This window comes from Molothrus aeneus, chromosome 5 (assembly GCF_037042795.1).
Source record: "Molothrus aeneus isolate 106 chromosome 5, BPBGC_Maene_1.0, whole genome shotgun sequence".
Classification (NCBI taxonomy): domain Eukaryota; kingdom Metazoa; phylum Chordata; class Aves; order Passeriformes; family Icteridae; genus Molothrus; species Molothrus aeneus.
Window position 1 is genome coordinate 15,352,000 of NC_089650.1, and position 25,999 is coordinate 15,377,998.

A 25,999-nucleotide genomic window follows, 5' to 3' on the forward strand; every position below is an offset into this window, starting at 1 on the left:
GTAACTCCATGATTCATATTTAAGAGTGAATAATGCTGAAAGGGCTTGGGGAATACCCAGAAATATGGGTAAGAGGAAATTACACAAAAGACACTGGGATCAGGCTCAGAAAGAACAGGGACAGTGGACATTTACATCTGAATCTGCCTACTGATAGCCAAAGGAACAGGCAAAATAAAAGAGGCATTTGAAAGACTTGGTTTTGCAAGAGAAAACTGGGCAATGAGGGGAGAGAGGAATGCATGAAATAATTAGACACTTACAGAGTACAGACTATGTCACTTCTTCCCAAAACTGGCAGCTCTGCCTAAACATTGCAGATTTCCTTTCACACATTTGGGAGCATTAGAAAGCATGTGGAGTACAAAAGTCTGGCACCAAAGGCAGCAGGGAAAAACTGTACAATTGCAATTAAAATCCCTATATTTCCATTGATTTTATGGTAAAGTCAGGTGTGACAAATTAAGACTAATCTCCAGAAATAGAGAATATCCAATATATAATAATTATATATATTAATACTTGCCACTGCTAATTCATTTCATCTTGCTTACCTTGACTCTTATCAAGTCCCTCATACAGAACTGTGTCAGGCAGAGAGTTTCTTTTGTTCCAAACCAACTTGCTACCTTACCCCACACTGTTCCTAAGACACTAGGTTATCTCTAAAACATGCACAAAACTGAAATAATGTCAGATTCTGTTGTTAATACCATGCTGTTAGTTCTATATTTAATATTAAAGTGGAAGCAGTACCTCTTCTGCAAAGTTGGTTTTCTTGTCAAGCATTTCTCGTAAAGTTTGGAGGATTTTAATGCAGAGCTTTTCTTCTTTCTCCATTAGCTTCTTTGTGTGATTAATCAACCTGAAAGTAAAATATTAAAACTTAAAGAGCATTACGCATTGTTGCTAAGCCAATTGCTTTATGCAAAAATTGCCCATCACTATATTTTTCCTCAAGGAAAGGAAATAAAAGTGGTCAAGAGAAATCATAATTAAAAAGGAAATTGTGTCAATTTGCATATCTTACTGCCCATACAGAAGACAGAATTCTACATCCACTTTTTTTGAGGGTTTACAGTTTAAGATCCAGACTTGCTATTTCATCCTTTCTTTATTTAAAGGTAACTTATTTTAACCGTTATTTAAAGGTAACCAGTGTTCACCATGCATCTTGCAAACTTTAAAAGCTACAACCTTCACACCTTCCAACTTCTATGATGGTTATAATATATTTATGATATAATTAGCAAATGGTATTCAGCCAAAAGGATTTCCAAAAAACCTTACATGGAAACCTTCAGAAATACAGACATTTGGATGATACATAATTGTTGTTTACATTCACACAACCACTTGACAAGCCAGAAAACAAGGTCCATTTCTGTCTCCAGCTATGACTGTGACAGGAGTTTGGATTTCAGTCAGCTGAAGCCGATACCAGAAGCAGCCTTTCTGTCTTTGTGCAGAACAGATCTGTGCATGGGTCCTTGCACTGGTTCACACATTGCTGGAGAAATGTTTGTGAAAAGAGGAAGGGAGGAAATCTGAAGGCTTTGGACAGGTTTTGGGGGTTTTCTTTGCATTTTGATGCTGGCTTCAAACAGGAGTTTAGACAGAGGACATGGGATGGGATAATATCAAAATTTAATTTTTACTTTTTGAATTTTTCCAAACATATAAAACATATTGTTATAATGCTACTTCTGCAGAATATGCAAATATCCAAGGAATCAGGAGAGCTGCCAAATGCATTAATTTCCCCCAAGTTATCTCTGTTTAAATTATAGTTTCTCAAGGGCGGGGAGGGCATCTCACTCGAGGACTAATAAAAAATTTGCAAGACTCTATTCCAATGCACAGACTGCAAATAAAACATCTAATAATTCAAGACTAGATAGGGGTCCCAGTGAAATGTATTTTCAAAGAGCTGTTGGCAGTTTAAAATAAAAATATCAATTTGCTGTACCAAAAAAACTCTAACAAAAACCCACGAGCCTTGAGCAGCCCACTGCTTCATTATGAATTCTTGAAAATTCTGCTATGGAAAATCTTAAGTTTCTGTTGTAGATTTGGTGAAATGTAATAGCAAAGTAGCCCATTGAGAAAACAGAAGTAGGCTGAGCCTGCCACAATTTTAACAAGCCATTTCTAGCAGGTAAGGCAAGCAACCCCTCTTGCTCTATGCTCTCCAGACAACAAAACTGTTGAGAAATATAAAATATGGATCAAAAGACCTCACTTTAAGCTTTCAACCGTAAACTTGGTCACCTGCATGCTTAAGTCTCTGCTGAAAACCAGAGGTAAATGCTGTTGAAAAAGCTAAAACCCTGCCATCTTTTTTCCCAAAGAAGCAACCAGGCCCCTCTGCACGCCACTTACTTGGACATGAAAGCGCCACATCTTATTCTGGCATCGCTGCCCTCGGGGAACAGGAGCTCTGGGCTGTGCAGCACATCAACCAGCACTGAGAACTCAGCTTGCATCATGGGTGTGAACTGCTGCTCCAAAGAGGACACCACGTCCTGGGGAGACAGGAGAACATCCATAACTGCAGGAGAACTACAGCAACCTGCTGTGAAGTCGCACAGTTTGGTGTGATGCACTGCTTGGCCCAGTGGGATGCCCAGCTGCAAGAGTCCTGGGAAGCCCAGCTGGCTGCAAAGCCACCTCAAGCCTTTCTTCACACCACTCCTCATGCAGGGCAAGGGGGACAAGGTGCCCATTGTTACTCTCTTTCAAATTTCTCCTCTGCAGTATTGCTCACAAAACCTGTGACAACAGTAAGAATGATGGTGTGCTGGAAAAAAAAGGCTCACTACACACAGTTAATGTGTCACCTCAGGTGTTGTCTCCTTGGTGTTTAGGGCACCTCCTTTTGTCTGGGTCCTGCTGTTTTCTCAGGTCATAAACCCCTGATGCTGTTTAGGCTCTACATGCACAAGGTGATCTCCATCTCATGGCAATCTCCAGTGACACAAACATGACCTAAAGCCTCCAGTATCTTCTCTGCAGCCAGGACACGTGGCCATAAAAAGGGCAGAAAGGAGATGCTGCTCTGTGGAGAACTTCAAGGAGAACACAACTTGAATACTGTGTGCAGTTTTGGGCACCACAATGTAAGTGTTCAAAGGAGGGACATGGAGATGCTGAAGGGCCTGGAGGGGAAGCCACACAAGGAGCAGCTGAGGGCACTTGGTCTGTTCAGCTGGAGAAGAGCAGACTGAGGTCAGAGCTCACAGCAGTTCTGCAGCTTCCTCACGAGGGGAAGAAGAGGGGCAGGCTCTGATCTCTGCTCTGTGTGACCAGGGACAGGACCCAGGAATGGCTGGAGCTGTGTCTGGGCAGGGTCAGGGTGGGTATCAGGGAAAAGTTCTTCCCCCAGAGGGTGCTGGGGCACTGAACAGGCTCCCCAGGAATGGTCACGGCCCCAAGGCTGCCAGAGCTCCAGGAGTGTTTGGACAGAGCTCCAAGTGTTTGGACAAGCTCAGGGTGGATTGTTGGGGGGTCTGTGCAGGGCGAGGGCTTGGACTCAATGATCCTTGTGGGACTCCTCCAGCTCAGCTCATTCTGTGATAGCTCCTACCCCTCTCTGACTTCTGCAGGAGCCAAATTCTGATCTTGAAGAGCTGAGCCTTTTCAGCCATCCCCACCCAGAAGTGCAGCGGCTCCTCTCATCCAGCACTAAAACTGCACTGGGCCTGTGTCTGGTGTTTTCCACATCTGGCACACTTGAGATACCTGCAGTGCCACTGCTGCCCAAGCCATTTGCTATTTCTGTACCTGCAGTTTCTCTATGATGTTCCTGTAATCCCAGGCTGGCCCACCAAGAGCTTCTTTGAAGCGAGGTCCAGTGCGGGCTGACATCCTCCAGCCCATGGCTGCCCTCTGCACCATGTTGGAGTGACTCTTCATGAACAAGGTGTTCACCTGGCTGTCCAAATCCACTGGAATCGCAATCCCACGGTTCTTTGCTTTCATAGGAAGGAAAAACACAAGACATTTACAGTGGCAAAAACTTGAAAATATTACAGAGATCATGGCATGCGACAGCCTCATGTCGTTGAAGTTAAGGGGCAGGGTGATATTGCTTCAACAGGTTTTAAAAATAGGGATCCTAAAAATAAGAACCCTTAAAAATAAGCATACCTAAGTGGTAGAAATCAGCCATAATCTAGTTAAAGAAAGCAAGCTGTACTATTTTAAATGAGATGAGAATCATTTCCAGTATGTATTTTCACAGACACAGATATATTTTTTAAACAGAATAATTTTTCTACTAACTTGAAAAAAAATCCAGAGATATTGATAAGAGTAACAAAAGGAGTATGTGTTATTTCAACAGTTAGTTTTACTCTATTCAGAAGCAAATTCTGAAATTTTTCTTTCTAGTGGACATAGGCACATTTATCCAATTTATCCCAAGTACTCTCTGTTGCTTTACTATATATTCCTCTTGTGAAGACCATGAGGAACCAAGTGCATACAAATTAAATTTGAAAAAGACTGTCTCCTTCTCCCTGGGTTTCCTATACTGCTAAACCCTGGATTCCTAGATGGTGTCTGGATGCCACTGCAATATATCCAGTAGTTAATAAACATCTGATAGTCTAACTGATAGTTAAAAAAATTTAATCAATAGCTAAAAATTGCAATTATTTTCTTCTTTTTAGACTTCAGAGGCAGGAAATGACAATAGAGAGAGTATCAGAATAAAAAAAAATTGGAAGAGGCTTTCAGGAATTCTTGCAGGGCATCCACTATTAAATTACTATGGCATCCTGAACTGTTGTTTGAAAAGGAAGTTTGAAAGGCAGAGTTAGAAGGTATCTGCCCCCTCCCCCAGTAAAATCTCTGTGTTAGCTGCTCCTTTCCATCCCACTGGAGATCAGAGTGACATTGTTCTCTGGCTCAGCATGAGCAGTCTGAAATTCAACCAATAAACAAAAGTTTGCCCCAGCCCTGGAAATGTTTCAGGCCAGGCTGGATGGGGCTCTGAGCAAGCTGGGATAGTGGAAGGTGATCCTGCCCATGGTAGGGGGTGGAGCTGGATGCTGTTTAAGGTCCTTTCCAACCCAAACCATTCTGTGAGCCTATGATCAGTATCTCTGAAAGACCAGGTTATGTTCCAGTAATTAGGCTCTGTATTCCATGTCATTTCACTTAACTTCTGTGGCACAGCTTATGTTTAATAAAAACTTAAAAATAGAATGGAGCAGTTCTAATCCATTTGTAATAATGACCAATAATAAGTAATTTTTCAGTTTTCCTTATTGAAACAAGCTGAAATTTAAAAAGCAATTAGCCCAAATTGCAGTTCTGCACAACGTTTCTCTGAGGCATTTCCCCACTATTCCTCACTAACACACTTTCCACAGTGGAGGAAGGCATCAAAAATACTCCACCTCTTCCTCCCAGCTCTAAAATATATCCAGCTTTATGTCCTGAACCTGTGAAGTCAGCAGGTGCCCTTCTGTCCCAAGCAGCCCATGCCTCCAGCCCCAGGGAGGATGTGCAGGCAGAGGCACCACACAGCTCTGATGAATGAAGGCTGCAGTGCTGCCAAGCACAGTGAGTCACAGATCCCAGGCACAAACTTTCTCTTCCCCTCAGGACTAGATTGAAATGACAGCTTTTATTATAAACCTAAATCTGGCTGTGACACCTCAACCCCCAGCCTCAGAGACTGTGGCAAGGGCGTTCTGTCATGGGGACTCTCTTCCCTTTAATGGATCCCACAGGTTCAGGGCACCCTCCCCTCTTCCCACTGCAAGGCTGGATCGTGATGCAGGACTGGGGCTTCCCCCATGGATCAGGCTGTTCCACTGGGATGGAAGAGAATTCTCTAAATCCATTTCTGGTAGGCACTTTCTTTTAAATGGTTGGCCACAGGGAATTGAAAAAAAATTAGGTTAAGCTGGGAAGACACAAATTGACTTTTCCTTTCCACTCTCCATTTGTTTTGAAGGCAAGTTCCTGATTAACATGTGGAAAATGCCATGTATGGGTGGCCATTATTTCTAATGATTGTTTTTCCATGTAATTCAACTGGGCTGTTTTTCAAAACACATTTGCCCTGTTGCTGCCTACTTTACTAGAGAAGTCCATTAAAGTTCTGCCAGGGTGGGTAGGGTGCTGCAGCCTATTAATCCAATTTATTGTGTCCTAATGTCAATCACTGGAATGTTACTGGACAATGCTCACTTCTGAATTAAGTGGAATGTATGCAGAATCCTGATATATAGAAGAATAAATTTAGCAATAGGGAGCACACTGTTCAGAGGAGAACCCAGACTTCTGCAATCCTAGAGATGCCATTTGAAGTTAACAACTTCCATCAGTGTCTGAGGAGCAGTCAAGGACTATGATTGTTCAAAGAGTTGGAGCTAATTAAAACTATCACAAAGAAAACCAGAGAGAGAAAAAAAATACTCCTTTGTTTTGAGCAGTTCTTACATGTATAATTCCATTTGTAATTAAGATTTGTATTGGTTGTCAAAGGGCACTGTTGAAGTCTAAGCTATAAACAAAGCCTTTGTCTTCTTATTTCTTTTCAGCTTGTAGAAAGTTTATCTTTCATTTGTTTCACATTTCATTATTTAAAACTACATGAAACATATTTTTACATTTTGGAAAGCTGATGAACAAATGTGAACATAAATATTTATTTTTAATTTAGGTGTTGTAGGCTGCTTTCCTCTTCAAAATGTGTCAATCTCCCTTAAAGTATCAACATCAAATATTTAAAAGCATGTTTATTTTTGTTCCACTTAGAAATACTTTTGGACAGCACTCAAACTTGCAAAGTATGGTTAGAGCTGGTAGACAAAGGAGCCAAGATGGGGTAAAATTCTGTCTTTCATCTGGTGAATTTGGGAAAAAGATATGTGGCTGTCTGTACGTAAGTATTCAGCAGGATACTTATCAGGATAGACTCAATGATCCTTGTGGGTCCCTTCCAGTTCAGAATATTGTGTGGTTCTGTGATGTCTTCAGCACAGGTAAATTCTGCCCTGCAGTGGAGGGCAGGTCCCAGGCTTATACAGTGCCCATTTCCCACCTAGGGCACTGTGCACAGGGCTAATTACACCCTGAATATACAGCACCATTTTGCCAGTGTCAGAGGAGATGGAATTTCTGGGAAATCCTTTAAACTACTAACTCTCAATCTGCTGCTCCCAATTATCTCTCAGCAAGAGAGCCAAGAGGAGCCAAGACAAGCGAGCAAACACAACCCATGGCAGTGGTAAGAAACACAGCACTGCAAATTCAGCCTGGTCCCAGCAAAATGCCCTGCCCCGTGCTGGATGGGTCTGTGGGCATCCAGTGATCAGCAGCTTTCCTCCCTCTTACTGCTTAAACAATGAAAGAGAACTCAAAGACTCAAAAGAAAAGGGCACCAGGAATGCCAAGAATCAAGCAGGTAAAAATCAAGGCACTCTGGACAAGCAAGCTCCAGCCAAGTCCCAGGAGCACAGTCCAGCTGCTCCCAGAGAGGCTGAAATGGGCCCAGGTGTTATTTTGTTAAATTACCTGCATGTAGTTCTCTTCACAGGAGCACAGGAATTGGACCTATTTCAGGAATGCCTCCTGAAGTACTGTCCTTTCACTGTGCTGCTGCCCATGTCTGAGGAGCAATTCAGTCCTAAGGATTTCCAGGAAGTGGCCCTTGCCTGTAATTTTCCTTGGATGCCCATTCTGCAGAATAATCTATCTTGCCATAAGGAACCTCGCTGTTCTCGCTATTTCCACCTACTGCTCCCTCATTTTAAATGTCACTCCATTAGCTTTTGCAGTATATACAGAACACACCAGAGTGTGGTGGCTTCACAGCTAATTAACCCTGAAGCATCCCTGGTGTGGGTTTTCAGGGGGACATGCAGGCATTTGGTCCCTCAGAGCCCCTCAAGGAGGAGTGTGCCAGGCAGTCTGGGTCAGGAAAAAGCCCCAGCTGTACCTGGCTGTGAATCCTTTGCTCTGCTCCCAGCTTACACCCCCTGGTAGTCACAGACAGCTCTATCATGTTCTCCCACACTTCCCAGTTGTCACGTAACAGAGTGATGCATATTTAGTTCAATTAATTTTGTTCCATAAATCAGTCCCTCCAGCTCCTTAATCATTTACTGACTGCTTAACAAATGCATTCAGATGGAGAGACACTAACGCTAGCGACAGCAAGACTTTTTAAGGGAAATAAAAGCTTTGTGTAGACAAGACACAAACCTGCCAATCTTGTACCCTTCACTTGGATGTTTTTTTCCAACAGAAAATCTACGCTAAAATATTTATCAGCCTGTAAAAAGATCATCATTGAATTTTTCTTGCAATTAGGGAAACACAAACAGTTAAAATAGAATAAAATATGTGCTTCATCTGAAATGTATTCTTCTTGCTGTCAAAAAAGTAACAACAGGATAATTATTTTATTTGAACTAAAAATTGAAAATGAAGGTCTAGCTTTTTATAAAATGGAAGAAAGATTTTAAAATTCAAATGGGAAGTGAAATAAACGTACTTTCATGACTGAAAAGATTGTTATATGAAAATTCATCTATATGGACATTAAAATACACATAATCATTTCAAAGAAGCAACAAAATGTGACCTAGATTTTATGTTTAATATTTCCTATTTGTAATTTGTCAGGGAAAAGTAAAGGGCTTTAGAGGGCATAAAAGCATGGTCAAGAAGAAACAGAGGAGAGGATTTTTTTTTGATTCTGTACAAGGAGGTATTGGTGACTTTAAATTAGGGAATAAATACTCAACTAGAAGGGACTTCAGTACACCTTCAGACCGTCTGCTCTCTGTTACAGACAACCCATGCTCTTTAATATCTCTGGAAAAATTTATTGAGCCCCATTTAAAATGATGGCAGCTTATCTGCCATTCCTCCTCCCTCTGCTTTCTCTCAGCCCACTGACCAAGGACATCCTTCCAAAGTGGGTTCTAATCCTCTGATTTACAATCTAAATTTATTTAGGTTATTTACAACCTAGTGTAATTTATGGGCAGTTGCTTTTGGGTCAGCACTGTCCTTCAGCTTAAACGTCTCTGTGACTATTTATCTTCTTAAGTACATTTAAAGAGCAACAACACAGGTCTGTGTTTTGCTAAGCAAAGCATGTGGGGGTTCTGAATTCCCTTCCTGTAACAGAGTTCTTCTTTCCCCTGACCACCCCAACAGTGCTTCCTCTGTACCTGTTCCAGCTTTGAACTTAGGAAATAGCAATCTTACAGGGCTCACCTCAAATTGGGTAGGATGGAAACAAGAATTCTCCTCTTGCTTCTCCTGCACAACATCCTAGAACATAATCTGATAGTGACTAATGCAATTTGGCTTGCTAACAGATTTTTTTTTTTAGAGGGTCTGCCAAGAGACATAGTGCAACAAAATGCAGGTTCCTATCTGGCACTGTTTACTCATCTGGGAAATTCCAATTATTTCATTATTGGTGGTCACAGCACAATCACAGACAGACCATATCCTTGGGATAGACACAGTACCAGAGGAAAGGTTCCACTTTTTAAAACATAATGGAGAAAACTAATGGATGCTACAGAGACAAGAGTGTAAAACAACTGAATTTACCCTTGTAACAGAAAACTGATGCTCAGAGGAGAAGATACAAGAATTGCTGCCTTAATTAAGAAGCAAAGATAGTTCTTTACATGGGTCCTGAAGGACTGGTCAGGAAAGACCCTGCTTCAATGCCATTTAGGATATGTAATTTAAGATATACAATCTTTGGTTGCAAGGAGAGGTGATATTGATACTGGAGAGGTCCCAGGTCTTTAGAGAAAGAGCTGGTTTAAAATGCAGACTTTGAGACAGGCTTTCACCCTTCTCAACCTTGCAAAGATCATAAAATGCATGAACTGAAAGTCCTTTGAAAATTAATTTATTTGAAATAAATTAAATGGTTGGATGTCTTCTTTCCTCTGTTTTCACAAAGGTCTGGGTATTTTTCAGTTGTTGCTATTTTACCAGGGAGATAGAAGCTGTTTTCATTATTCACTTTTTGGACTGTATTTTCAAGCAAAATCTCAGTCCTATGTAATAAAAGAGAAAAGGCCAAAGTGATATATGTATGTGTTCATTCTCACCAGTGTGGTAACCTGCTTCAGAAATCCATGTGAACAAGTCATGCACACACACATATATAAATACACATGTATGTATGTGTGTGTGCATATATATATATATATATATATATATGTAATTTCACAAGTGTTTCTACTCAGCCAAGTAGCCAAATGTTTCTGGGGCAATAGAAACCTGGTGCACATTGATATCTGTGTTCCAAACCCCCTGGATCTGCTGAAGAAGAGAAGCAAGCCTCTATGCTTCCTGCTGAACTGGAGGCAGGAAAGTGCCTGGAGACAAAGCAGCAAGTGAGGCTTGAAAAGCTTATGCAGTTTTTCCCTGGTGGTAGAGTGGAGTTGAAGTACCAGGGTTATGAAAAATAAGCTTCTGTGAGATATCCTTTTTTTGACCTGGAAGGTAACACACATCCTTACAGTACTCATCAGAACATCAGAAAACAGATGTAATGATCTCAAGCTCTTGAGGCAGTGCATCCACTTGCCAGCAACAAACCAGGAAGCACTGAGAAGAGTGTATGTTGCTTAAACTTGCTCTCAAGTGTGTCATTTTAAAAGTGTGTCATTATATGGATCTTTGATATCTTGGGAAATCTGTGTATGATCTTTCTTTCTTCCCCCTGAGATTCATTTGTAAATCCAGGGCAATGACACCAAAAAAAAAAAAAAAAAAAAAAAAAAAAAAAAAAAAAAAAAATCATGTTTGTTCTTTCAGGTCTATACTTCACTTATTTTTCCTCAGAAGTCTTTGGTCCCTGCTGTAAATCTGTCCAATACTCCATCTCTCTGATATAGGCAAAATCTTTTTAGAGGTTTTTTAAAGCCTTGCTGTGAAACACAAAGGCCCTAACATTAAAACTGTAAGATTCTCAAGTCAGAAAAGGGGAAAAAATGGTCCACATATACAGCCAACAAAAGAGCACAAGAAGGTTGCTATGTTTGTATTGGATTATGGAAGATGCCTCCAGCTTCTCAAAGTGAGGCATCATTTTGAGCAGAGGAACACCCGACGGAGAAAGGCACCAGGCACCCACTGCAATCACAGAAGGGCCTTGGCTGTAAAAGCCTCTGGTATCCCCAGGTGGGGAAGTTTTTCCAAATATTTGCACAGGGAAGAACAGGCCTACTCCATTAGCCCAGGCAAGACACATTTGTCACCATGCCTAAAAACACTGAGTATCACCTGCAGTTAAAATCTCTACTGGCCAGGCAAATTTTGCACAGGGGTGTTTGTCAAAAACTCTGCTTCCACTTCTTCTCCAGCTACCTTGCTCCTTGGGGAAATCCCCCTCACCTCTTCCCTTCTCCACTGTCAAAATAAAACACTCAATAAAAACGTGGCAATTGTCTGACACAACATAACTTTACCATGCTGGATATTGCTATTAGTGATGAATCCCTGAACAGTTGTTAGGATATGGGCAAGGAAATCAGCAGTGCTGTGTGCTTTCAGGGAGCTGCTCTGAGGCTGCCAGCCCATGGCACCCCAGGGGTTCCCAGTCTGGTAGTTCTTGCTGCAGGGAAGCCCCAGAGGAGGACACAGAGTGATGCCCTTCCCTGGCAGCTCAGCTCTGCTCTGCCACACCTGAGAGCACCCAAGGCACGGCTGGGAGCCCATGGGTGGGAAGCCAGAGGAGCAAGAAGGAGCCTGGACCCATAGGATAGCACAAGAGCTTACTTAAACAAAAAAAAAAAAAAAACCAAAACAAACAAACCAACTCTAAAAACTATCTCCAGAAAAAAGAAAACAGAATGAAAGAAAGGACTGTAGTGGAGGCAGAAACCCAGTTCCACAAATAGGATACAAAGTCACATATCTGAAGCAAACTCCAGACATCAGCCATTCCTGGAGCCCCCAGAAACAAGAGGCACACAGAGGACTGCCCAGCAAAGCCCACCAGCCCTTTCATGTACTGGCACACCTGACATGAAGCTGGATCTGCCATCCCCTTAGGGTGACCTGTGGTTTCCCTCTCAGGCTGCTGTGGGGACAAGTTCAGCTTGGCGGTCTCAACAGGGCAGAATCATAGAATAATTTAGGTTGGAAAAGTCCTTCAAGATAGAGTCCAAGATAGAGTCCAAGCAGTAACCTAACACCTAACAGTGCCATGTCCACCACTGCACCAAGTCTCTAAGTGCCACATCTACATGTCTTTTAAGTACCTCCAGGGTATGATGACTCAACCACTTTCCAGGGCAGCCTGTTCCAGTGCTTGACAACCCTTTCAGTGAAGAAATTTTTCCTAACACCCAACCTAAACCTCCCCTGGTGCAACCTGAGAACTTTTGTTCTTGTCCTAGCACATGCTCCTTGGGAGAAGAGAAAGCCCAGTGAGAGCCTGACCTGACTCATCCAGCAATCAGCAGAGCTCTGCATTGCTGGAATTTGCTGGGAATTTTTCAGGCTAGAATCAGCTGTGTGCTGTGGGCACGTAGCCAAACCCACGCTCAGATGCCTCCAAACAGCCTCATCTTGATGAGATAACACAACGACCTCTCTGAGCTAGAATTTGATTTTAGATGCAGCTCTACAGAAATGAAGACATTGAGCTGCCTACAAGCACACAGGGGGCATGGTTGGTCTCAAACCTACTCTCACCTGCCCTATTTCCCCTCCATTGCCCAGACTCCCAAAGGAAGTAATTTATTGATGACTGTTTCCAGAAATGCCAGAAAAGAGCAAGGGCATAAGCGTTAAACACACAAACAAGAATTTGTAGAGATGGAGCTTTATGTGAGACCGTAGTAGTTATAGCATAAAGGAAATAAAATGTCTTCAACTTCCAAAGTTCGTTTGCCAGATGGATCCCTAATTAAATCATTTGCACAGTTGAAGGTTGCTAAATTTTTAGGTAACTGCCTATTCACATTCACATAGAAAGTTAATGAGATATTTTGGCTAAAATGTTAAATGATACTTCTGTAAAGCTATTCCAAAAATCTAAATTTAGAGTTGATTGTTACAGTGCTGCAGGTGGCTCTAGGACCCTCTCATATTGTTTTATCATTATTTATTAATACTTTTTAATAAATGTATTAACAATAGAATTTAGCCAGTTTCTGTGTATCTGCCTCTACTCAGGTTTCATCCCCAGTGAGCAGAAACTTATTCTACAAGCAACCATCACCACTGACTTTTGGAAACTACATTGAATAATCCTTTTTTCTGTCAGAATAGAATGGCAGAAGACTTTAAAATCATATTTATAGAAATTTAACTTAATTAACTTTTGCCAGTCTTAGCTATGTTCTGGTGAAGAATTTTTTTCTGATGTAGGATAAGAAGTTTTAAAAAAATTTATTTTAACAGGGATGCCTTTGCTAACATTGTGATTTAATATCATAACTTGCTTGATATTAAAAAGTTAAAATCATCAAGAGTTTCAACCATCAAATTAAAATTGATGGCTGAAAGCTCAATCAGCACTCTCTTAGCAAGCTCATCCCTCTGCCCTACCAGTTTCACCCTAACAACCCTATTTGATGGGGCAGGTTTGAATGGGTTATAAAAGAAGGAAGTATTTAACCTCAGAAAGTGGGATTTCCGAAATCACTGCTGACACAACTTCAGGATGGTAGAGTCAAATTAAAAACTGTTAAACTTCAAGTCTGATCTTTAAACACAAAGAGCAATAATCAAAGTAAAACCTGAACCTACCCACTTCAGCCAAAGTCTTGATACAGGACTCTACTGAGGCTTTCTGTGTTGGGTTTGGCCAGGTACAGTTGTAAATTCTGAAAGCAGACTGCAGCAGCTGAATAAAAACAGGCTGGTGTGTCTGAAAACAAAAACAAACACAGAATTTTACCCTTAAGGATCTCCTCACAGCTGCCGTAGGTTTTGACACAATGTAAACCAAGAGGATTTTAGCTTGTACACTCAAGTTATGGTTCCATTAAATTCTCTTTGATCTTTAGGTCTGGCAGGAGCAGAAATCAATGCTGCACCTCTAAAAAGGCCAAATCATGCAATTTTTCCTTAGATTGCTTCTGATATCAAGCAAACACAGTACACACCACAAGGACAGAGGAGTTTTTCCCATTCTCAGGCGTGTCCCTTCTGTCACAGGACACAGCATCTCCCACAGGACACAGCATCTCCCTCACACAATGATTTTTCTACAAGGATATCCCCTCCAATGAATTCACAAGAGGAACTAACTCTGACCACATTGAGCTGTCTACTGGTTCAAAATGCAAGTGACTAAAATGAAGAACAAAGTGTTTTAAAGAGGGATTAAGCTGGTAGTCAGTGGCGTGAGAGGGGACAGAGAAATTAAAGGAGGATGAAAAGTGACAGCATTCCTATGCAGGTAGCAGAAGGTATCTCATTAATGGTCTGAATAGCTGATTTGTCTGTGTCTCTTCTCCTTACCTGGAGGCTGGTGCTGTTATCTGAAAATGGTGAATTGAAGAAGCCACTCACAATGCTCATGACAGGCTCAGTGACATATTTCTCCAGAGATGTGTCTGCGTGTTTACGATCCGTGGTTGTGTTACAAACCTGCAGGGAAGGAGGAGGAAACAATGAGATTTAGTTCTCCCCAATAAGCAAGCTTTGTTATTTTGTATTTATTACAACACATCTGATATTTCTTCTTAAAGTAAAACCAAAACATTTTTATATAGTATCTATCAGAGAGAACTATGTTAGAGTTGAAGCTGGATTTGTTACAGCTTATCTTTCTTCTTGGAGGTCCACCCTTCTCTTCTGAACTAGTTCTTTCTGGCTGCCTGCCTTTTCTTTCCCACACCATGAAGAAAAGATCCCCCTAAATCAGCACACTGCATGCCACTTACACATTTAGACAGATTCAAGAAGAAAATGGACCTTTCCTCCCATTGCAGGGCTGGTTGGAAGATGCTTCAGAGACAGATGAGACATAAACAACTCAGGTTAGAAAGATTTCATACAACATTTAGCTTCTCTCAACAATTAATCACCACAAGTGGGTGGAAAAGGTGAAGCTCATTTGCAAGAAAAATGTTTAAAAGGAGGGAAGGAAGGGAAACAGCACACTCAATACCAACAGGCTTTAGGATGGCACTGGAAGAGAGGCAGCATTTCTTTGGGAAGCCACATGAGGAAAATACAGAAGCCAAGCTGAAACAATGAAAGAAGGGAATGGATGATACCAGGACAGCTCTGGAGCACAGAAGGATGATTGAATGGTGGGAAGAAGTAGGAAGATTTGTACAAAAGGTTCCTGAAGACTCCCTTTGGTACAACACTTAAAGTTTGTTGCTGCATAAAGATGTCACACTTAAAGAAAGGGAAAAATTACTGGTGTGGATTACATCCTTCAGTATTTCCTTTATTTCTCTTCAACACTTTTGAACATCTATACAGAGTCATGTTGACTTTGCATGTGTCAGTTACACAGTACTGAAAGGAGTCTACAGAGAGCCAAAAACAATGAGAAAGGCAAGACTGGACAAATAAATAGTACAGACTGTAGTCATACTACCTCTTCAACAGCCTTTGAATAAGCAGTTGTAGTCATGTTTAACAAGAAATGAAGGCAGAGTTGTTTTCTCTTTCACCTACACAAGCCAGAGATGACTGTGATGTTCTAGGGAATCTATGCAAAAGCAGAATTTATTTTGCACACAAAAATTCCAGGGATAGGAGTCATTGCCATCTGTGCATTTAATACATAACCCCAAACCTGAGTGGCACACACTTACCGTTACATCTCTTCAGGGATAGGGAGTCCAGAGAAGCTGATTGAATTGCTTAAGGTCACAGGGAAAAGTTGGTGACAGAAGCAGAGAGATAATCCACAGCACCTGAATCTCACACAGGGCAAAGATGCTCTCTAATTACACACTGCCACTGTCACTACAAGACAGCAATTTCACCAGGAATGTTTTAAGGAAGTCTACTGACATGACATCCAAAAGCACCTGTGTTCACGGTATGCTAGAGCTCAGGGGAACACAGAAGCACTTTGGGTCTAGCGCACAAACATTGTCATGCAGTAGGCAGAAGAATAACCAACGATAACTTCAGACCTAGACAAATGAGGCATCTTGAGGAGTTTGCTTGTCTACTTATCTAAAATGTGTCAGATAAATCAGTCATGCCTCCACAGAGTGCATTTTTTTATCACCTCAGGAAAGATTTTGGACAGAGAAGCAACAGCGGCTAAAATGAAACAGTAAACTTATCAGCCCTTCTGTTTTGGGAAAAGGGTAATACCACCACCACCCCCTGTCCTTCTGAAGGTAAATGATTCAGTTATTAATCAAAACTTGTTAAATTTTTTTTAAGAGATCATAGAACTAAAAATCTCTGGAAGTTCTTTTGCTTCTAATTAATCTGCATGCCAATTTTGGCTGGAACCAGTAGCTCTGAGCTCAGCATTTGCAATCCCAATAGGAAGACAGGGAGCTGTGCAGTGCTAGCACAGTGAATGCAGAAATCGCCAAAACTAAATTCCAGAACACTTTTAAGCTTTTCCCTTCAGCTGCCTGAAAGGCAGAGCCATATGTGGGAATGCCCCTCTGCTCAAACACTGGTCTGAAAAATTCCCAGCACAGAAGGAATTTGGAAATCCTCTCATTTGTTCTTATCCCTCTGCCCTTTGGGGATTGAAAGATCTTCCTCTGTGGAAGAAAAAAACAAAAACCTGAAATGCATGAAATGGAGATGAGGATTGAGAAAGCAGTGTTTAAAAACCCCTTAAGAGGCTTTGGGACCAAAACTCACATGAATAATACTTCAAAAATTCTGCGGAGAAAGCCAGGATGACCTTACAGCTGTCAGATCCTCAGCTCTTGTCTTTAATCCTGCTCAGACTACAGCTGCTGACTTACACAGGCTGGGCCACACACAGGAAAGGGAAGCCTTTCCTTCAGCAGCACCCACTTTGCTCAGCACAAGGCTGTAAGTCACACCCAGCAGAAAGTAGGTTGGCAGAAGCTGTAGAAGCAGGGAGCCTTTGAAAGCACGACAGCTTTTGGCAAACCCAGTTTATACACGGATCCGCCTCGTGGCTGCTTTGCAATGTATGTTGTTGAAAGGAAAATGACAGCTGGGGACTAAATATTTCCTTCCTCAATCCAGAAACAGATTTTAAAAATCAGTTACTTTTTTTTTTTAATATATATATCTAAAACAGAAGGAATCCAACCTGAGGATAACACTCTCCGTCTTTCACCTTGGTGCTCTCCAATAACAGACTCAAAGCTCACAACCTCACCCACTGACAGGCATTTGTAGCAGCTAAAAGAAAAGCATTTCCCCTTCCCCCATGCAAAAGCATCCCTTTTAGCTCACTGGAACACAGAGGATCAAAGGGCTCTTTTTCTAAATGCTTTGAAAGCTATTGTAACATCTTTCATGAGGCTGACAGCATTCTAACTGTCCTGATAGCTACAGAACGCTGATGTATTTATAACACTTGGGCTCTGTTGGGGCCCCAGAGCACCAAATCTGAACAAATACACTCCATAACCTGGAAAATACAGCTGTCCATGGCTGAAAAGCAGGACAGGCCAGAGCACTTCTGACACACTTGCAGGAAAGCAGAATAAACCTGCATTTTGCCAACAGCACCCGCGCACAAAATGCAGCATTTCCCCTCTTCACCTCTGAAGACCTGGGGTCTAATTTCTCTCAGGAGAGAGGTGTGTAAAAGCAAGCTCAGTGGTCACCAGCATCAGGACAAGCCCCCAGCATTTAGCACAGTGCAGTTTGTCTCCAGGCTCATGAGAGGAAACCTGGACAGAGCCCTCTTTCTACTTGTCTGCTTCTAGCCCAGGGGCACAGAAAATTGGCCACGTTCAAGGGCTAGGGAGGAGGGATAGTCTGTTTGGAAAGTCAGGGTCAGGACACGTCAGGAAAGGGCAACCCAGAAAGGGAATTAAATAGAAGAAAATACTTCTTGAGATAAAACCAGTAAGGTTAAAAGTCAGAATGCTCCTTCAAGGATGTTTCTCATCTTAATTTTCAACCCAGGTTGTTTTTGTCTAGGAGGGCTTTCACTGTGTAACACAACCGCAGAGACAAAGCAGCAAGAAAAGAGGGATTGTAGAGGACTAATTACTGCTGAAAATGGCTCCCACCAAAAAAAGAGAGCACAAACATCCCTGCCTCAACCTGCTCCCATGGAAAAATAAAAAGGTTAAAAAAAATACAGGAAAGCAAAACCAAACCAAACCCCCCCCCCCCGCCAAAAAAAAAAAAAAAAAGGAAAGGAAAAAAACCCACAAAAGAAAAAAAACAACCATATAAACCATAGATAAGGTTTCTGTTTCACAGAAAAAAATGAACAGGTCCCAGTAACTATTGTACAGCATAAGTCTTTGTATCCCTTCTTCTTTTAGCCAAAAATCATTGTATTTTCTCCTAATAGGTCTCACAGGAATTATTTTGTGGCACACTATTACTCTGGGGTCATTTTCAGCTGCAGGACCAAACTGAGATTCTTTACCTTTTCTCTTCATTTCAATGAAATGAAGAATGCAAGGAGTGAGAACTTAAGTATTATAAAATGTAATGGACCATGAACTGGGAAAAACCCCCAAACCCATGGTTCTACTTCTTGAGCAGAGAGAGCAACACCATTGTTTGTCATTAATATTGTAATTATTTATAATTACAAGAAGCATTAACCTCCTAGAAGAGGATGTGTAGTGCAGGCTATAATCATTACATCACACTAGCTTCCCCTTATGGCTCTACTACTGTATTTAATCCCTGTGGAAGTCGTAAGATTGCTCTTGTTTTCTGCCTTCAAAATCCCTGGGAACAAAGCTTAATTCAACTTGTAACTTAAATTTTAATTCAACAAATACTGACACCATGAGGCTCACTGAGGACCACAGGAAGGGCAGGCCTGTGGTACTGATGTGCCCTGTCCCCTTGCAGCTGTAATTTATATTTGAATTAGTATTCTGAGGGACCACAGCTCTACACTTGCCTTTCACATCGGCAGTGACAATGCAGTGACAGGAGAATGAAAGACAAAAATAGAGACTAAAGAAGGAACATGAGCCAGAGAAGATCTTGATCCCTGATCCTCACTATAACAACAGAATATAGGAAGAGATTACAGATGGGGGGTTTTTTAGTCACCACCATCATGACATGTATTGCACATTCCCAAAAGATGTATACAGGCTCTCAACCATGTACACACCCCCAGTTTATTCTTTGTAAGAAAAGAGAAAGGCATGGGTTCCAAGATGCCCTTTTAAAAAGAGAAGGCTACTAGTAATTAGCAGGTTAAATGATGATAAAGATCATAGAAATGACTGTTAAACAAACAAACCAACTAACCACACTTATCCTATTGTCAACTTTGAATAACAAAATAAAAGTTCACAAAAAAAAAACCCATTACTGCCAGTTCAGTTGTCACCTCTGACCATTCTGTAATATTTAACACCTGGTGAAGCTTACCCTTGCCATATCAACAAGGAAGTTCTCAAAAAGTTTCCAGATATGGTTACTGGCATAGATTTCTTTCATTTCCACTTCAGTGTCCACATAACAGTGGTTAACAAAATTAACATAGGCAATTTTCACCTGCAGGAACAGTAAAACCACAATCACCATGAAATCGAACAGTAAAAACAATTAATCTAATGTTTTCTATCTGCAAAAATACTGAACAATAAAGATGAATCTTCCATACTAACAAACATTCATAATCATAATAATGCACATGTTTGGTTCTGAAGATTTAGGGAGAAGCTGGGCAACACATGCCTTAATGTGTTTACTGAAAGACCACGGGAAGAAAAATGAAAAGGTTTTGCAAACCTTACTCTAATGACAAAACCCCCACAAGACAAACCAGTAATGATTCTGGTATTTAACTGATATTAAGACCAGCAAGGCCTGGCTCCAAAGCCAGAGGCTTTCAGAATGCAGGACACTCTGCACTTGCCAGTTGACTGTGGTAGGTTGAAGCCTTGTGACAGGCTTGCCAAGTATAAAATGAGAAGTCTTTTGCAGAGCTGGGACTGAAGTCCCTGTATTTCCACAATCCTAATGCAGCACTTGCATTTGGGATCTAAATGGCAGAGAAAGGTTGTGGTGCACTGGGACTGCAGCAATGCCAGCACAAGCTTAGGAGGAGGACATGCCAGGACTCCTCTCTGGCATGACAAGTCTGCATGTGCACAGCATAAAAATGGATACCCAGTGCCCAAAAATGTATAGATTAAATATAAACATATGCAAATGCACTGAAAATCTCTTAGCACGGTCAAGGGAGATGAGATAGTTCCATATGTTTCATGCAGTGAAGAGAAAACTCAGATCAGACCTTTAGGCTTCTTTTGTTTGGGATTTTTTTTCTAATTATCATCTGTTGAAATTAATGTTAAGGGGAACTTTTGGGCAAAGCAAACATATTTCTTTCCAGCAATAAGAACATTTGATCACAGGAGCAATTTTCATGGCACAGAGGGAGTTTTAACTCCTGCAAGCCCCAGTTCTGTTGCTTGAGCCCCATTTTCCCACCAGATACTATCACAGTCCTACTTCAGCATGACACATCCAGAATTGTGCCTTCATCTGCAGTGAATAAAAATATTTGCTGGACTGCAATTGAGTTTAATAAAATGAGACTTCACCCAAATTCCCACTGACTTCAGCATGGACAGAATTTAATCTATCATTTCCAAGAAATTCAGGCAATGGCAAAACATTGGCTTAACCCAGCATTCAGCTGGGTCTTCACAGTTTCAGCCAGAAGTTAAGAGTGCATTAAACTCTGACAGTGGCTGGACAAACCCAAAAGAAGGTGTCTGAAAAGCTGACAAGCAATGCATTAAGGACAAGGAATGTTCTGTGGAATAAATACTGTCTATCCTTTCTCACTTATTTACCTTAAGAAGCACCACCCATCCCCAGCCCATTCCCTGTGCAAATATTCAACTTGTCAGTGCATTATAACAACAAAACATTGTCTGCTTTCTAAAAATGCTAAGTCTGCTTGCTCCTGCCATGAGGGATCTTACCTCAGGAATGCAGTCATCATGGGTCACTACCCTGACAATATCATCCAGGGGCAGCAGTGAATTGCACTTGATCTCTGTGTACACATTCTTGCCCTCAGTGCAGGCGGCCAGCAGCTCCACCAGAGTGATGTGATAGGCCAAGGGGCCGCTCTCGTCGGCTCGGTCTCGCTCCGAACACATCATCTGCAGCAGCACTGGGAAGGATGCTCTGTCATTGTAGAATATCAGCACATCTTCACCACCATTTATCAGCTGAGAAAGAGAGCACAAGGTTCTGAGCACCCTGCACTGCAATCATTTTGGATTCAATGATTTTAAAGGTCTTTTGCAACCTAAATTATTCTATGATTTTCTTAATTTCTTATTTTATCTCTAAGTATGTGAAGATTCTCTAGCTAAAACCCAAACAACAAAACAAAATTTACTCTGATGTGGTTTGCCAAATGAACATGTCAAAACAATATCCAAGGCAAACTTCTGCTCTTATCAACGTAAGTGCAAATCTGGAATAACTCACCAAGGAATGCACTAATGCAAGGCAAATTTGAGGCTTAACTTCTGTGTAGCTCTGTCTTTACCTAAGACAGCATGCCATCCTTATTATTCCTACCATGTCAATGTTTGTGTGAAGTTAATTAATTATCCTCACCTCCTGCTAGGAGGCCAGGATGCATTATTATCCCTGTTTCATAGATGAGCACTTGAGGTGCAGTGAGATTAAATCTTCCACACTGCCTCACACAAAAACCCTGTGGCTCACCCAGAATTGAACCCAACTCTTCCCCACCCTTGCTCAGTATTGGAAACAAAGGGAGATTCTTCCCACCCTGTGCAAATTTGGCAGGTAGGTCATGATTTTGTCAGCGTCATGTCAGCACTTTCATTTAGCAGAAAACTGGTGTATGTGATAAATGTTTGATTCTGCTACAAGTGCTCTGCTCAGGAGGATCCAGAGCGGCGCTGGATGCGGCAGCCCCATCTCAGCACATCTCACTGAAGAGCTTTGCTCTAATCCTGTTTGGAATCCTGTCTCCATCACTGTCCTTTGAAGCACAATCCAATCTCAGTGTGGGTGAAATAAGCTCCCACATACCCCTCCTAGTACAGAACACACCCTGGCAGCTCAAAAATCACACTTATTTTGTGAGTTAGGCACTTGACCTATTCCAGTCCATATGTGACATGAAATCTGAGCTTATTCAATTCAAGGGTAGTCATAAAGGTTGCTGGAGCTGCTGAGAAATGGGAAAGCAGCAAGAACAGGAATTAAAATTAGTCTCCCAGAATGAAAAGTCAAGAAACATTTCATTACACTTTCCAGGGTTTCAACACTTCAAATTTTGAATTCACAGCATTTCTGTTTGTGCTTTCCCCGTTTCTTGCTTATTTTTACTTTGACATTTGGCTGGAGTGAATTGTGAATTCAGTCTCTCCTGCAATTCCTATTTCTCATTTATCTTTGGGTTTCTACAGTATTTCTATACCAATGACTTTTCAGACATTTTCTAGACAATCCACAGTACAGAAAAAAATAATTTAAAGGGATGAGAGCTTAGGAAAAAACAACCCAGCAACATTTTCTGCTATGAAAGTATATTTTCAGGAAGTTTAGAATTCTATGGTAATATAATGAAGGCTGTCCAGTATTGGAGCAGCTGATGATACTGAGCAAAATATTACTCCAGAATACTACAGGTAATAGAAAACTCTGCTGCCACATTGATTCTGGCCCAAAGTAAACTCTGTTTTCTCTTCTGTAATAGTGTTTGCACTGATAACCTCAAAGTCTGCTTGTAATGAGAAAAAGTGCCCTAAGGAACCTTTCACATTGGTAAACATCATTGCAGACATGGAGACCGAGGAGATGAGAACAAAGGAATCAGCCAGATTGGGGATGTCCAATGGATTTTATGACAGTATTCTCTTGCCATGGTGCTCCTTCATCTGTATGCACTTTCTAGAACATGTAAATATGAGGATTATCCCTCACTCCCAGTAAATGGGAATAAACTACAGTGTACTTCCCGTGGGTGAAAGAAAACACAGGAGGAGCTGAGGCAAGCTGTAGAGTCATATTCTATCTTGTCTTGTGGTAAATTGTTTATGTGCCCCATCTGGAGGCACAGAAAAAGCTACAGCACTTGTTTAAGGTCACAAAGTACATCTCAGTTGTCTGCAGAGAAACTGTCCCAACTCGGTGGCAAGTTCCAACCATTTGTTCCCTTCAGAGTGGATTGCCACTCAAGTACCATTCAAGTTTCACAATTAGCATCCTTTTCTAAGAAATCAGAATTACTTACCTGTAATTTCCTACTTTTTGAAAAACAGATCATTATCTTACCCTATTTCATCAAAACAGGGTCGCTCCCTCCCCCCAGGAAATTCCTGCAGGACTTATGATGTGAATGCTGTATCCAAGTTCATTTGTACTTTTGTCATGGAGTTAGCTTGGAAATGTAATATGACAGTTAATCATTGTGCTGCTACAGGTCAATAGCAAAATATATTGAAATTGAGAAAATTCTGAAAATTTTGTTTAATGATTACAGAAAACCTCTGTAAGAGCCTTTGGTGGAAGCAGAAAAATCTAAAATCACAAAGGCACAAGAAATGTTTGAATTATGTAAATCAAAGGCTTGTAATTGATATTGCATGTTAAAATACTTCAGTCAAATTGAAAAGGTTGAGGTGAATTTCATTAAAGGTTATCCATGTAGGCAGGAGTTCTATTTTCTTAATTAGAAGTTTTTCCTCTTGTTGCTGTGGAATAAAATTTCAGTGGGATTTCGTTTTGTTCATACCACAAAAAACTAAAACTTATCTCTTATTTCTTTGTGAAGACGCCTCTTAAAAAACCAAACCAAGCCAAAAAAAAAGCACTTTGTAAAGTAAATAAAAATGTTCCTTAGACTCTAATCCAACCATGACTTTTCACCATATTCAACTTTACCCACTTACTAATCTCAAGGAACTGTTAACATAATTACAGTTAAATGCACAAGTGTCTGCAAGTTGAAGACTTCATTTATCATGCTCACAATAAATCAAATCCTAATTGCAGAGAAAGTCAATTACGTATTTTCCTAGGAAATTTATTGGCATAAAGATTTTTCCACAAACCACTTGGTTGAATGTACTGGATCCAGCTAGTTAAAGCTAAAGCAGCTCTACTGACCCTCACAGAAATGCTCTGAAATAAAACAAAACAAAAAAAAGGCAGAAACTAGGATCTAGAATTGCTACATGTTAAAAAAAAAAAAGGTCTACAGCACTATTTAGACAAATCCATAGAGGTAAGAGCCTCTTGTATGGCAAACCCATGCCACAAGAGTGGGTAAAAGTGATCCTAAATTACATTACAGGAAAATGAAGGTTTATGTAACTCAGATTTCCATGCTACATCATCTACAAATAGACATCTCTGTATCACCATGCTAACACTCATGTTTTCTTTCTAGTAGTTATACAGATGGCCTTACAAAATTAGATCAAACTCCCGAAAACGTCTGCTAAAATATTCATTATTTGTGACGCCGCTTAAAATTCTAAAGCGAGGATGCCATTATATCTCATTGGTATCAAGAGCAGGAAAAACAGCCTCAAAATACTCAAGTGATTAACATGTGAAGCCTTTGCTTACCTCTGTCATTACCATGTCCTGGCACTTTTTCACGTATTTGCCATCTGCTTTCACGATGGTCTGCAGGAATCGCAGGTACTCCACGTGCCGGCCGTGGGTCTCGATGCAGTGCACAAAGTGCTGCACCACTCTCTCGCTGATCTCGTTGCACAGGAGGTAATTATTCATGAAGATGTGCCTCATGGTCTCAGCTTCCAGGAGCTGAACAGATCAAAAACAGCCTCATGAGCACAGCAGATCTGCTTTGAGACTGAGAGAGGCACAGCATTCTCAACTAGAGGAAGGCTCACTGCTAAAGGGAAACTGGAGAAATCCTTTTCAGTGATATCAGGGTCCAGCTTTCAGTTTTGAGGGGATTTCTCCACACTTCTCTATGAGTATAAACAGTCCTAAAATGGGCATAAACCAAACCTGTGTCCATGTGGAACGTGAACACACAAACACACACACACTACACTGCTAGAGTACTCTGCAGGGGCTTAGAAATATGAGACACCTGAGACCACCCTGGCCCCATTCACCATCAAACTTTGCAATGAGGCCACCAGATGAGATGATGAGCTGCTCTGGCTCTCTCTGGGGCTCACAGAGGATGCATTTCCAGCAGGCAAATCCCTGCACATGCAGCCTGAGGTCTCAAAGACAATAATGTCTCTTTCCACACTAACTCCAAAAGAAGCCTAGGGCTGTGTATCCGTGAACAGCATAGAACAAGAGGAACAGATCTGGAGCAAAAAGCGATTCTGCTGAGGACACAGCACCCAGACTTTGTGCATTCTTGGGGCTTTTGTCCTAGGTTGGTCCCTTGGACTAAAGGCTCCCGAGGGTCAGGTATGCTCCTAAAGTATAAATGTCTGTTTAGCATCATCTAATAGGAATCCATATCCATTCTCCACAATGTGCACAAAAGCACTGTAACTGGGATGGATGATCAGGAAATCAACTTCAAAAGAACAGAAATACAAGTGCAAGCTGGCTCCACACTTTGCACCCAAGTTAAGTGTCAGCATTGGATGTGATGGAATCCAGGCTCTGGTTCACACTGGGGTGAGCTCAGAGCTGCTCACTAATGTCACAAAAGAGAATAAATAAAAAACAATGGAACAAATGTTCCTAAAGTGCACAGGCCAGGGCCTGCAATCCTCATACTCACAATTCCTTCTAATAAAAGCATGTTTTGCTCATCACTGAGAAAATGTCATTCTATATGAATATGTCTGTAAACACATACACAAATATATACAAAGGGATTGTGACAAAAAGGTGTATTGTAAAGACA

The 25,999-nt window shown here is 41.2% G+C and overlaps 1 protein-coding gene across 1 annotated transcript in view; it reads right to left on the minus strand.

Moving 5' to 3' along the window:
- ITPR2 (inositol 1,4,5-trisphosphate receptor type 2) overlaps positions 1-25,999 on the minus strand; it is a 244,615-nt gene that overhangs the window by 112,462 nt on the left and 106,154 nt on the right. Inside the window, exons 30-37 of the mRNA XM_066549543.1 lie at positions 24,721-24,921; positions 21,081-21,332; positions 19,513-19,638; positions 14,479-14,607; positions 13,762-13,882; positions 3,784-3,974; positions 2,383-2,525; positions 757-865 (exon numbers count right to left, since the gene is read on the minus strand). Of these exons, the coding sequence (XP_066405640.1) occupies positions 757-865; positions 2,383-2,525; positions 3,784-3,974; positions 13,762-13,882; positions 14,479-14,607; positions 19,513-19,638; positions 21,081-21,332; positions 24,721-24,921 (1,272 nt within the window). The remainder of the gene's footprint in view (positions 1-756; positions 866-2,382; positions 2,526-3,783; positions 3,975-13,761; positions 13,883-14,478; positions 14,608-19,512; positions 19,639-21,080; positions 21,333-24,720; positions 24,922-25,999) is intronic.